The 13507-nt window shown below is 40.3% G+C and overlaps 1 protein-coding gene across 2 annotated transcripts in view; it reads left to right on the top strand.

The window, feature by feature from the left end:
- GRIN2A (glutamate ionotropic receptor NMDA type subunit 2A) overlaps positions 1 to 13507 on the top strand; it is a 432359-nt gene that overhangs the window by 289811 nt on the left and 129041 nt on the right. For both annotated transcript variants that reach the window (XM_004057187.5, XM_055365257.2), the window contains exon 5: positions 5510 to 5624. In XM_004057187.5, the coding sequence (XP_004057235.4) occupies positions 5510 to 5624 (115 nt within the window). The remainder of the gene's footprint in view (positions 1 to 5509; positions 5625 to 13507) is intronic.

Raw genomic sequence — 13507 nt, 5'->3', positions numbered from 1 at the left:
TCATTCACCCAGAATATTGAATCTTAGAGGAACACAGAAAAATCTGAAGCGTGAGGATTTCTGCATAGTTATTTTCATATAATCTGAAGAACAGTGTTTGCGTCTCAGTAATCACTCTGCTAATTCCATCTGATTTTACTACCAAATGGAAGAAAAGGGAACAAGTGGAGAACATGGAGATGGGAAATTAAAGAAGGAGAGTTTAAGTAAATCCAAAGAAAGGTGCTCAACTGCGTATGCTACCTTCTTGATTAAAACAGTCGCTGTGTTGGCTGGGCATGGTGGCTCACGCCTGTAATCCCAGCACTTTGGGAGGCCAAGGCAGGTGGATCATTTGATGTCAGGAGTTCAAGACCAGCCTGGCCAACATGGTGCAACCCTGTCTCTACTAAAAATATAAGAATTAGCCGGGAGTGGTGGCAGGTACCTGTAATCCCAGCTACTAGTGAGGCTGAAGCAGGATAATTGCTTGAACCTGGGAGGTGGAGGTTGCAGTGAGCTGAGATTACACCACTGCACTCCATCCTGGGTGGCAGAGTGAGACCCTGTTTCCAAAAAAAAAAAAGTTGCTGTGACATTCAGTTCATGTTACGCAACCTTGTGAATGGCTCTCCCCAGGACCAAGTGTCTTTATCGAAACCAAAACATTTGTTCCCTAATCCAGCATTTCCAAACAGATAACAAACTGGATATTTCCAAATTTCTTGATAATTTACTAAATTTTTCAGTTTTCCCACATTTGGGACGCTAGGTAGACTCAACCTGAACTACATTCACCCCAAAGTGTTGGATAATTGAAACCTGGCTTAAGATCTCATTGTACTCAATAAGAAACACCTCAGTGAGTTGGCCACCCTAATTATCAACTTAGGGCAGCAGGTACAGTGTGACTGGTAACTTATTTTCTGCTAGCTGAGGTAAAGGCCACTGGTGGTCTTTGTCGGTAGTTTTTGTATTGAAATTCCATTGCATTTGCCTGCCTATCTGTCCAATCTCTTCATTCCACCTGTTGCTTTCTTTGACCGTCTTCTCTATTCCTTGCTTGGGTTACTGCAAAGCCTCATCTGTTTGCCCATCTGCCTCTTACAAACTTGCATTTCAAGCCTCCATTCCAAATAAACACAGGATGAAGTCTAAACTCCATGGTACAGTCTATATAGTACTTGCTTATCTGACTCCTGCGTCTGTCTCTAGCGTCCTCTCCCAAGTTACTTTCCCACTTGCCCCCAACTTATTGTGAACTGATGGCAGCTCATTGAACACATCATGATGTTTCAGGGTTTTCTGCCTTGGACTTTGCATTTTCTCCATGTGCATGAGCAAGAGCTGCTCAACTTTTCCTTCCTCTTCCTTCTTAGCACAACCCAAATCCCTTTCACTTTGTTTCCTTTTTCCAGTCATGGAATCACTATAGAATTAGCCACTGCTTCTCATATGCTTTCCAACAACTTAGTCCATATCTCTATTTTTACACTTATTGTTCTTCGTTATAGTTATTTTGTGTGTCCCTCTCCCCAACCTTGAAAAATTAAGTATTTTTGGTCATTTTTGTATCATTTTCATAGCATAGTTCTGGTACAGGGTGTGATACATAGGAGATGCTCAAACATGCCTAATGGATGGAAAAATGGATGAACGTATTAATGAATGTATTGATGGATAGATGGATGGATGGATGGATTAATGGATTGATGAGTGTATTGATAGATGGATGAATGGACAGGTAAATGTATTGATGGATTGATGGATAGATGAATGACTGCATTGACAGATGTTTGGAAGGGTAGATATATAGATGGATGAATGTATGGATGGGTGGATTTCCCTTTGGTGATGATCTGTTAACATACTTGCCAAACATTAACTGAGCCCCCACAGTATGCCAGACAATGTGACAGGGCTAAAAATAACCATGGGAAACAGAACCAAAATGTCAGCTTGAAAAATAAAAACAGCTTAACTTAGGCTCAATTAGTTACTTTGAAGTCCTGCTAATAATGAGGAATTTGACTCCAGTTCTCCACTAAACACTCAGTCCATGCAAATATCTTCTTTAGAGTCTCAATAAGAGGTGTGAGGTGGAGCACACCTAGCTGTGTGTATCTGGACCATGTTCATTTAGTTCATGAAACTCCAACCAGGAAACATCAAAGGGAAGAAGGAAGAGAGAAAAAAAAGTTTCAATTGTCTAGACAATGAATGGTTTTTAAGCCGTGAACAAAAATGTTCAAGTCCCCTCAAGTGCAGAGAAGCATTTTCACTTCTGCCCCTATTGGCTGCAAATCTGAGTGTATCACTCCTCTACTTAAAATCTTTCCTGGCTCACCATGACCTTCTGAACGAATCCAAACCCTTCAGTGTGTCCATTATGATCTGGCTTCAGTGATCCTCTGCAGACTCATCCCACTGCACATAACATAACCATCTGCCTTACTAAGCCGTTTCCTACTTCCTCTAGCGTGTGTTACTACCTTTGCTGACTCTTTACTTAAGATGATCCCTCTGCCCAGAATGCTTTCTCCTGCCTCAACCCCTTCACTCATTAAGATTCCCTGGGAAGCCCTCCCCAGATTCCCCAGGTTGAGTTAGGGACCCTTTTGTCTGTGTTGTCTCACCTTCTTACATTTACTCTCCATCAGTGAATAAGTGGCATTATAGGTACTGTCATTGTTTATGTGTCTATGCCATTGAATTATAAGAATGTGGGTAAGAAAGAAGACAAACACTGTGTTTTTTATTTCTGTATCTATAAGACTTACTATAAGCCCTGACCTATATACCAGGCATACAGTAAATATGTTTTATTTGACCGTCGTCTCTATAATAAATAGAGTAAATAGTTGTTAAATCAAGAAAATACCCTTCGGGCAGGCGTGGTGGCTCATGCCTGTAATCCCAGCACTTTGGGAGCCAGAGGCAGGCGGATCACCTGAGGTCAGGAGTTCGGGACCAGCCTGGTCAACATGGCAAAACCCCGTATCTACTAAAAATACAAAAATTAGCTGGGCATAGTGGTGGGCACCTGTAACCCTAGCTACTTGGAAGGCTGAGGCAGGAGAATCATTTGAACCTGGGAGGCGGAGGTTGCAGTGAGCCAAGATTGTGCCAATGCACTACAGCCTGGGCTACAGAGTGAGACTCCGTCTCAAAAAAAATAACAAAAATAAAAACAAAAAACAAAAAACCTTTCTAGGAAGTGATAAGAGATACCCCAAATAAACCAGATAGAACAGTGATTATCCTTTGTTCCTTCTAGAATAGCAGTGTTTTAGTTTTCTGTTTGTTAAAGTATTTGATTGCAGAGAACTTGAAGAATACAAAGATACACACACAAAAAAAAATGAAAAATACCCGTAACCCTTTTAGACATAGACAAGCCCTGTTTTTATCCTCTTTTCTGCTTCTTTAACATTAAATAGTAAGCATTTTCTCTGCATCATTAATTTGTCTTCAAAAACATGATTTTCAATGACCCGAATAGTCTATTGAATAAATACACAATATTTGCTCTTTTCCTTTTCCCCAATTTCTTCACTTTGTCCTTGGAAACCAGATTCTCCCCCACACAACACCCCCATCAGTCGCTTCTGCACCATGCTGGGCCAGGGATGTACATGTGACCCATTAGGCCAGTGTCTCTTTTTAAAATTTCTTGTAGCCTAGTTCTCTTCTTCTTCTTCTTTTTTTTTTCACTTTTTAGCATCTCTAGATGTTAATGGAATATGAAGCAAGTGACACAGTATCTTTCTGGGGAAGTCTTTGAATGCTTCAATCCACCATATTGTATATATCTTGTGGCCACCACCATGTTGTCTCAGATGTCTTTAACGACATCACATTTTTCTCAAGCTGCAAGGAGAGTGGATCCCTTGGGGAACCTCTCAGCCGAAATCTGGGAGATGAAGTCTGCCTTGGCTCTCTGAGTTCAGCCTGAGTACAGGCCAAGGTGGCTTTGAGGAGTGATGAGGGTATAAATGTTGTAAGGCAGACAGATGTTACCTGCAATGAAAACACCTAGACCAAAAGTTAAGTTTATACATGTTATATAAGGTAGATTCTAGGAGTCATCGTTGATGCCTCTTTCTCCCTTCCCCTCATCTAATCTTTCACTAAATACCTCCTAAATATCTCTCCACTCGGTCTTATTTGCTATTGCTTTTTCTCTTCATCCTTCTCTTCTTCTTTGGCCACAACCAGAGTCAAAGCCACCATTATCTTTGACCTGGTGTATAAGAATAGCATAAGTAGTCCCTCTGTACCCGCTCTGGTTCCCCTCCAATCTATTCTCTACACAGCCTTCGATTGACATGATCTATTACCTCTTTGATGTCACCCTCGCTTCTATGTCTTCCCATAGTTTTTTTTTGTTTGTTTGTTTTTCTGAGACAGGGTTTCACACTTGTCGCCCAGGCTGGAGTGCAATGGCACGATCTCGGCTCACCGTGACTTCTGCTTCCCGGGTTCAAGCAATTCTCCTGCCTCAGCCTTCTGAGCAGCTGGGAATACAGGCGTGCAGCACCATGCCCAGCTAATTTTTTTGTATTTTTAGTAGAGACGGGGTTTCTCCATGTTGGTCAGGCTGGTCTCAAACTCCTGACTTCAGATGATTCCCCTACCTCAGCCTCCCAAAGTGCTGGGATTACAGGTGTGAGCCACCGTGCCTGCACCTTCCCACGGTTTTAAGACAGACATTTAACATGGTCTCTAAAATCCTGCACTTTCTGTTCCTATTCATCTTCTCAGCCTCACCTGATCTCACATTTTCCTGTCTTTCTCTGCTTCAGCCTCTCTGGTCTGCATTCAGTTCCTGGTATGCACACCACAGAGTCTTTGCACATGTTGTCTCTTTTGCCTGTTTGTGTCTTTTCTTGCCTAGTTAATGCCAATTGAGCCTTCAGGTCAAGCTGCACTTCCTCAGCCTTGCCTCACCCCTATTTCACTTTCTTATAGCATACTCTCCCGTCCCTTGTATCATTTGTCATAAATCTGTGATTAATCAATTCATGTCTATCCTCCCCCTTAGACTCTGAACTTCATGAGGGTGGGAATCATGTTCATTTTCTTATTTACCCTGACCAACTAGCTGAGTCCTGACATATAGCAAATGCTTCATATATATTAGTTGAATAAATAATGAATAATGGAATGTCATTTTTTCAACATTGAATGCCATGTGGTTTCTGAGCAAGCAGCTTCCTTCAGGGAAGTTTGTTAGAGTATAATAGAATGTGTTTTCAGATCTTCCTGTAAGATCATTTGAATATAGGTCTATGAATCTGGCAGGACAAAAAGCTTACATTCCACGTGTTAATTACAGTCAATTACTAAAGCATGGTCAACTAGCAATGGTTGCATGGTTATTAATACTTCTACAGAGAGGCTTCTTGTGATGAATATAGCATTGTAAGTTTATAATTTTTCAGTATTCCATTAATGGTGGCATCCACTTATTTGTTCGATTGCTCTAACTCTTTCCTAAAAATTTGTCTTTCTCTCTTCCCCTTTCTAGATTTATGGTCAATGTTACATGGGATGGCAAAGACTTATCCTTCACTGAGGAAGGCTACCAGGTGCACCCCAGGCTGGTGGTGATTGTGCTGAACAAAGACCGGGAATGGGAAAAGGTGAGCATCCTTCTGTATGCTGAATGCAGGGGAGGGAAGAAAGCATGGGCAATAAAGGGGCTCACAGTGCTTCTTTCTCCCACGCATTTCCTGTTCAGCTGCTCTAGATCCCATCTCACAGCCAAGAGCACGTCTTTCTTGCAACAAGGCAGACTAAATCTGTAAAGTGCAATTGGAATGCTTTCCCTGGGTGAACTGTGGTAATTGTGTGGTGCGCTTTATGTCTGTTCTCAAATCCCAGTAGGAAAGGTCTGAACTAAGGATAATTTAAAGACAGTGAAGTTTGGGTTGCAGCATTACACTAGTAAGTGTTGACTATATAGCAATGATCGTACAAGTTTGCCTAAACTTCCTAATTGTGTACCATAATCATTGCCATATGAACGAACCCTCTGTATTTTCATGTACTCAGTCTTTTGCTTTAAATAAACTAATTTTAAAAACTTAAATGTATCACTTCTGTAAATCAGGAGTTAGAGAGGGAGGTTATTTTTCTTATAAAGCATATTTTCAACTACATGTATATTAGCTATTGAAAATATAAAAAATCGTGTGCAAAGAAAAAAATCATCATCTTACGTACCATACATGTCATGACCTGGTTCAGACAGGAGAGATGTCACAGGGAATTTACAGATGATCTCATACATACAATGACAATATCTGGTTCAGTTGCCCTCCCTCCTCCTCCATAATTAAATGCTTAAGTTAGTCGCTACAATTTCGTATAAAGACTAGAATAAAAGGGATCAGAAAGCCTTTGTTGTTATGTTGTTATCGTATTTTTTTGTTTTGTTTTTTGACAAGCAATGCATGACCTCTGAACTACTTTAGCATCTTGAAATTTATCTTCACTTAGTACATCAAATGGAGGCCTGAGTGACCCTAGAGGGAAGGAAGATATAGGATGTGCTGTGGGAGACATAATGTAATTGACTGAAATCAGGGGGAAATACTATACAAACAGAAGCATTGACTCTGGGGAGACAATGACAGATTCCTAGAAAAGAATAGTGAGGAGGAAGCTTAGGAAAGTTTTGCATCCTACACCCAACAACTATAAAATGCACAGCCTTTCGAGTGCGCAGGGGAAATCCACCAAAGTAGACTACATTCTGGAGCATAAAACAAAAGTCTCAATGTATTTAGAAGAATTGAAATAATGGAGGATGCATTCTTTGATCATAACAGCATTAAAATAAAAATTAGTAACAAAAATATATCTAGAAAATCTCCAAATATTTGGAAATGGCAACACACTTCTAAACAACCTATAGGTCAAAGAAGAAATCAGAAAGACATTAGAAAATACTTTAGCCAGGATGATAATGAAAACACAAAATATCAAAATTTGAGGAATAAGATTGAAGGCATACTAAGAAATTCATAGCTTTAACTGCTTATAATAAAAAAGGAAAGTGTGAATTCAGTGTCAATGATTTAAGCTTATATATTTAAAAGTTAGAAAAGAGCAAAGTGAACAAATGAAGTAGAAGAAAAAAATCATAAATACAGGAGTAAAAATCAACAAGGTGGAACGCAAGCCATAGAAAAAAATCAACAAAGCCAAAAGCTAATTCTTTGAAATGACTAATAAAATTCACAGTCGCTAGCAATAATGATCACACAAAAGAGAGAAAACACAAATAAGCCAATATTAAAAATGCAAGAGGGACTATCACTTACAGACACTACAGATCCTACAGGCATTAAAAGATAAAAAGAATATTATGAAAAATTTATGACAACAAATTCAACAATATAGATAAAATGGCCAAATTCTGAAGAAACACAATTTTCTACAACTGAGATGTAGGAATTGACAATCTGAATAGCTCATATTTACTGAAACACTGAAAATATACCTAAAAACTTTCCCATTTTAAAAAGACGAAAGAGAAACTCCTGGCCTAGATGTCTTCATCTATACTATAACAAACATTTAAAAGAAATAACAGCACTCTATACAAAGTTTTTCAATATGTTACTAATCATAATCTAATAATATATTTTAAAAAGGATAATACATCATGGATAAATGGGGGCTATCTGAGGAATGCAAGACTAGTTTAACATTTAAAAATTAATTTACCACATTAACAGAGTAAAGGGGGAAATATGGTCATTTCAATAGATGCGGAAAAAGCATCTGACAAAATTCAATATCCAGTTATGATAAAGATGGTAAATTCCTCAATCTGATAAAGGGTATCTATGAAAAACCTATAATATATATATGGATTTATATATATTATATGCTCATATGCATATCATGAGATACTTTATTTGACAATTTTTAAGTTTTTCTATCTTATTCTAAGTTAGGCTACGGTGCATAAATATATATATTAAATAAGCTTATATCTTATTTAATGATGAAATAATGAAAATAGATCCACATAGGCACATTCAAATGATTTTTGATCAATGATTATGACAACAGGGAAAAGGAAAATCTTTTTAATAAATGGTATTGGATAAACAGGCAATCTACATGGAAAAAAAAAAACCTTGACCCATTGCTCACATTATGCATGCACACATAATTACCTGAAATAGATTACAGGCTTAAATGTGAAAGATAAAACTATCAAGAAGAAAATGTAGGAGAATATTTTTGTGATCTGTGAGCCTCAGATTTCTTAAACCAAATATGAAAAACCATTAAGCAGTAAATAAACTGTACTTCATCAAAATTAAAAACTTTTGCTCATCTAAAGACATTGTTAGAAAATAAAAAAGAGGGCTGGGCACAGTGGCTAACACTTGTAATTCCAACACTTTGGGAGGCCAAGGCAGGTGGACCACCTGAGGTCAGGAGTTCGAGACCAGCCTGACAAACGTGGTGAAACCCCGTCTCTACTAAAAATACAAAAATTAGCTGGGCATGGTGGTGTGCACCTGTAGTCCCAGCTGCTTGGGAGGCTGAGGCACAAGAATCACTTGAATCCGGGAGGTGGAGGTTCCAGTGAGCCAAGATTGAGCTACTGCACTCCAGCCTGGGCGACAGAACGAGACTCCACCTCAGCCCCGCTGAGTAGCTGGGATTACAGGCATGTGCCACCACACAGGCTAATTTTTTATATTTTTGGTAGAGATAGTTGCACCATGTTGGCCAGGCTGGTCTCAGACTCTTGACCTCAAGTGATCCACCCGCCTCGGCCTCCCAAAGTGCTGAGATCACAGGCGTGAGCCACACGCCTGGCCAAAAACTGTGTGTGTGTGTGTGTGTGTGTGTGTGTGTGTGTGTGTGTGTGTGTGTTTTTAATAAACGTACACATACACAAATCTTATCCAGCAATTTTACTCCTAGTTATTTATCCCAAAGAAAGATAAACATATATCCAAAAAGTAATACTTGTACAAGAATGTTCATTGCAACTTTATTCATTATAGCAAAACATCAGAAATAATTCAAATGTCCGTCAACAAGGAAATGGATGAACAAATTATGGTATATTAATAAAACAGAATGGCCTAGTAATATGTACAGCAACATGGATGAATTGAAAAACATTATATGGAATCAAACAAAGACACGAAAGATTATATTACGTGAAGCCATGAAAGATTATATTGTTTGATTCCATTTACATAAAGTTCAAGGGAGGCAAACGTTCCCTATGGGGTTAGATATCAGAATAGTGGTTGCTTCTGTGGGTGAGTGCAGTTGACAGGACAGGGGCACAGGGAATTTTCTGGAGTGATGGCAGTTATTTCCTATCTTGAACATTTGTCAAAAGACATCAAATTATGACACAAGATCCATTCATTTTGTATGTCATTGTGCTTAGTTTAAAAAAAAACCTAAATCCGGGCCAGGCTTGGTGGCTCACGCCTGTAATCCTAGCACTTTGGGAGGCCAAGGCAGTCAGATTGCCTGAGCTTAGGAGTTCAGGACCAACCTGGGCAATATGATGAAATCCCGTCTCTACTAAAATACAAAAAATTAGCCCGGCATGGTGGTGGTGCCTGTAATCCCAGCTACTCAGGAGGCTGAGGCAGGAGAATCACTTGAACCTGGGAGCCGAGGGTTGCAGTGAGTTGAGATCGCACCACTGCACTTCAACCTGGATGACAGAGCAAGGCTTTGTCTCAAAACAAAACAACAAAACCTTAAATCCTTCAGATTGGGATACCCAGCACAATTAACTAACAATTTTCACTGAGCATTTATATTTAACCCCCTGACATGAATACCAATTATAATAACAATATCCATTGCTTATTGAGCACCTCTTGTATTGATCCTTCAGTTGATCCACCGGAGCCCTGACTTCATGGTTCATCTATTCATTTTTTTATTCAACAAATAGTTATTAAGTGCCTACTGTGTACCAGGCCCTATCCTTGATGCTTGGAGTCCATCATAAACAAGAGAAAAAATATTTTCTGTACTCAAGAAACTTAGATCCTAGTGTGTATATGTAGGAGATGGAGTCGGCTGGGATTCTATGGACTTCTGTCATGCTTAAGGAAAGTGTTAGCATCTAATTAACTGTCCTTGCTTGTAACCTCCTTTCTTCCCTCTTATACACCCTGTAGCCCACCATGCAAGTGATGTGCAACTCCATGAATGTATATACTGGGTTCCTTCATGCATTTGGGACTTTGAATATGGTTTTGTTGTTGTTGTTGCCTATAATGTTTTCTTATATCATTACTTTCTCTTGTCCATCTTTCAAATCCTGATTTTTTTTCCTCTTACACAGGTAAAGCCAAAATGCAATTCATGTTTTTTTTCTAATCATCCATAGGAGGTAGAGAGTTGGAGCCTTTCTGCCTTATGTTGTTGCATTTTGGGGTTTTCAACCTTTTGATGTTACACAATCTGCGATTCACTTTTGGAGCCACCAAATCATTCCCTTTGGTTGGTTTTAACCAGTCCTGGAGCAGGCTTGGCTCACACTTGTGAATTTTCTGTGCTACCTTAGAATCTGACTCATCTTCCAGGGAGCCGGTACACAAGGAGGCCACTGCAGTGCAGGTGACAGCTGCCCTTGATACACTCCATTTCCAGATACAGAAAATGCCTTTTAATATTTTGTGGGCCTTTCTTCAAATTCCTGTTGAAACACAGCAATTTCCCATAAAAGGCAGCTTTGGGAATTGCTGCTGAGTTGAGCTTAGAATGCACAAATGCTGCCTGTAGTTGTTCTATCCTCTTGGCACTCAGGGGATCTAGTGCTTCAGAAATAACTCCGTGTGCTTCTGTCTCTAAGAAAGAGAAAGCCAGTGGAGCAGGTAAATACCAGTCGTGTTACCCTTAAAGCTGCCCCCCCAGCACTACACGCTGGTACAGCAGGTCAGCAGAGGGGAAGGACTGCTGAGGAGGGAGCTGTTATTCTGGGACTCGGAGGCGATTTCTTTTCATCTCCGAGGTCAGCTAGTGGCGTCACTGAAAGCAGCAGCATGTAATGAGGGTGTCTGGGAAAACACGACAAGCTCTTAGAGCGGCACTTGCTTTTTTCCGGGCCTTTGTAGGTGGTTGGTGTGGATTATACAGACGCCAAACACCAGGCCTGCCTGTATGCTGCAGACACAGAACTCAGAATGGAGCAGACTTTCTCTCACAAATCGGTACTTCCATGCCTTTTCTCTCTCCCTTGTTCTTCAGTGATTTTGGTCTGCCTTAGAGTTTGATGAGTCCAAGGCTTCCCAGAGATGCTCAAAAACAAAACCCTAGATGCCTCAACCTCAGCCTCAGAAGACCCTACAGCCTCAAATTTCTAGGCGTAAGGGGTCTTCCTGCCAATTAGTAGTCTAGGCTAGTACAACCAATGCCCCGTGTATGCCAGCTCTGTGGCCAGCAGTTCATTAGGTACCAGGGATGCTACAAGGATGTGTAGGAAACCATGTGTCTTCTCAAGTAGCTCATAATGGAGAATTAAGCCAACCCTGGAACAAATGGCTATAAGTGCTACATAAGGGGAGAGAAGGGTGAACTTGGCCCAGTCAAGAAATTCTCTAGCCGGGCATGGTGGCTCACACCTGTAATCCCAGCACTTTGGGAGGCCGAGGTGGGTGGATCATGAGGTCAGGAGATGAAGACCATCCTGGCTAACATGATGAAACCCCGTCTCTACTAAAAATACAAAAAAAAAAAAATTAGGTGCCTGTAGTCCCAGCTACTCTGGAGGCTGAGGCAGGAGAATGGCGTGAACCCAGGAGGCGGAGCTTGCAGTGAACCCAGATCACGCCACTGCACTCCAGCCTGGGCGACAGAGTGAGACTCCATCTCAAAAAAAAAAAAAAAAAAGGAAATTCTCTAAGTGAGAATTTCTCACTTAGAGAAATTCTTTGTAAAGCTAGAGGCATTGGAGTTGAGCCTTGAGTAATAAATTGGATTGCTCTAGGCTGAACTACTTATTCTACCTGAAAAAAAATGATTTGAGAATAATTCTGTTTACCATTTTAGGGTTATAGTAGCTTTGTTTATTTTATTATTTATTTATTTGTTTCAAGACAGAATCTCACACTATCACCCAGGCTGGAGTACAGTGGCATGATCTGGGCTCACTGCAACCTCTGCCTCCCAGGTTCAAGCAATTCTCCTGTCTCAGCCTCCCGAATAGCTGGCATTACAGACACGTGCAACCACTCCTGGCTAACTTTTGTGTTTTTAGTAGAGATGAGGTTTCACCATGTTGGCCAGGCTGGTCTTGAACCCCTGACCTCAGGTGATCCACCGGCTTCAGCTTCCCAATGTGCTGGGATTACAGGCATTAGCCACTGCGCCCGGCCTTACAATAGCTTTAAAATGAAAATATATGTGTGTTTATGCATACACCTATATACACATACAGGCTAGCTTTTAAAAATTTAAGTTAACAAATAAAAATTGTAGATAATTTTAGTGCACATGACGTTTTGATACATTTGTACACTGTGGAAAAGCTAAACTGAACTAATTAGTGTATCCTAGACAAACTTTAAAAGGGATATATATTGAGAAAGAGAGAGATAAATAAAGATTTTTGAAGTTTTGACTTTAAATGTAAAAAGGACAAAACACATAAATATTAAAGTAAAACAAGCCTTTTATTCCCCAGAGAAGATCCAATTAAAGATGATACCGATATTCCAGAAGACATTAGGGAGACCCTTCCTTGTGTCTTCCTGAAGGAAATGTCCCATTCTCGCTCTGATGGGTCTGTTTTTATTTTTGTTTTCACCACTCTGTTTACATTTGGTTTCAGGTGCATTTTGCACAGAAATACAACCAGATCTCTCCCTCCAGCCCAGATCTGTCTCATGGCCTCCAGACTTGCCTACAGCACCACACATGGCTGACCCACAGACACCCAATATCATCTTGTCCAAAGTCAAACTCATCATCTTCCTCCCACGGATATGTTTATTTGCCCGTGCCCCAACACAGAAAGCTTTCTTCTTATCCCCGGAGTGTCCCCCAAGCCCTAGTATTCAGCTGTCACCTGCTCCTGATGTTCCTGCCCCTTCAAACATTTTTCCTCTTTGCCAAGGACACCCTTTCCATTGATTCTGTATCTGTGTAGCTCAAAGTGGGTCTGCCCTTTTCCACTTCATTTCTGCAGACCTGTATACTAATTTGTAAGAGTGTTAACAGCTTGCTTTGGCATTGTTTGCTTGCCTATTCATCTTCGCTTAGACTAGAATCCCCAAGAGGGGAAGGTCTGTTTCTTTCATCTGTGTTTTTTCAGCTTCACCACAAGGGTTTGGGCCTAGTGCACAAATGGACCCCTCTATGATCTGTTGGTATCGACGACTTCAGCTGCCATTTATTAAGAGCTACTCTGTACCAATAACTATGATGATAATTTTACATTCATTATCTCATTTAGTCATCTAAGTAGGTATTTGTTTAATAGCACTTCTAAAGTAGGTATTCTTCTCCCTGCTTC

Source organism: Gorilla gorilla, chromosome 18 (genome assembly GCF_029281585.2).
Source record: "Gorilla gorilla gorilla isolate KB3781 chromosome 18, NHGRI_mGorGor1-v2.1_pri, whole genome shotgun sequence".
NCBI lineage: Eukaryota > Metazoa > Chordata > Mammalia > Primates > Hominidae > Gorilla > Gorilla gorilla.
This window is presented reverse-complemented; position numbering and strand designations above follow the sequence as displayed.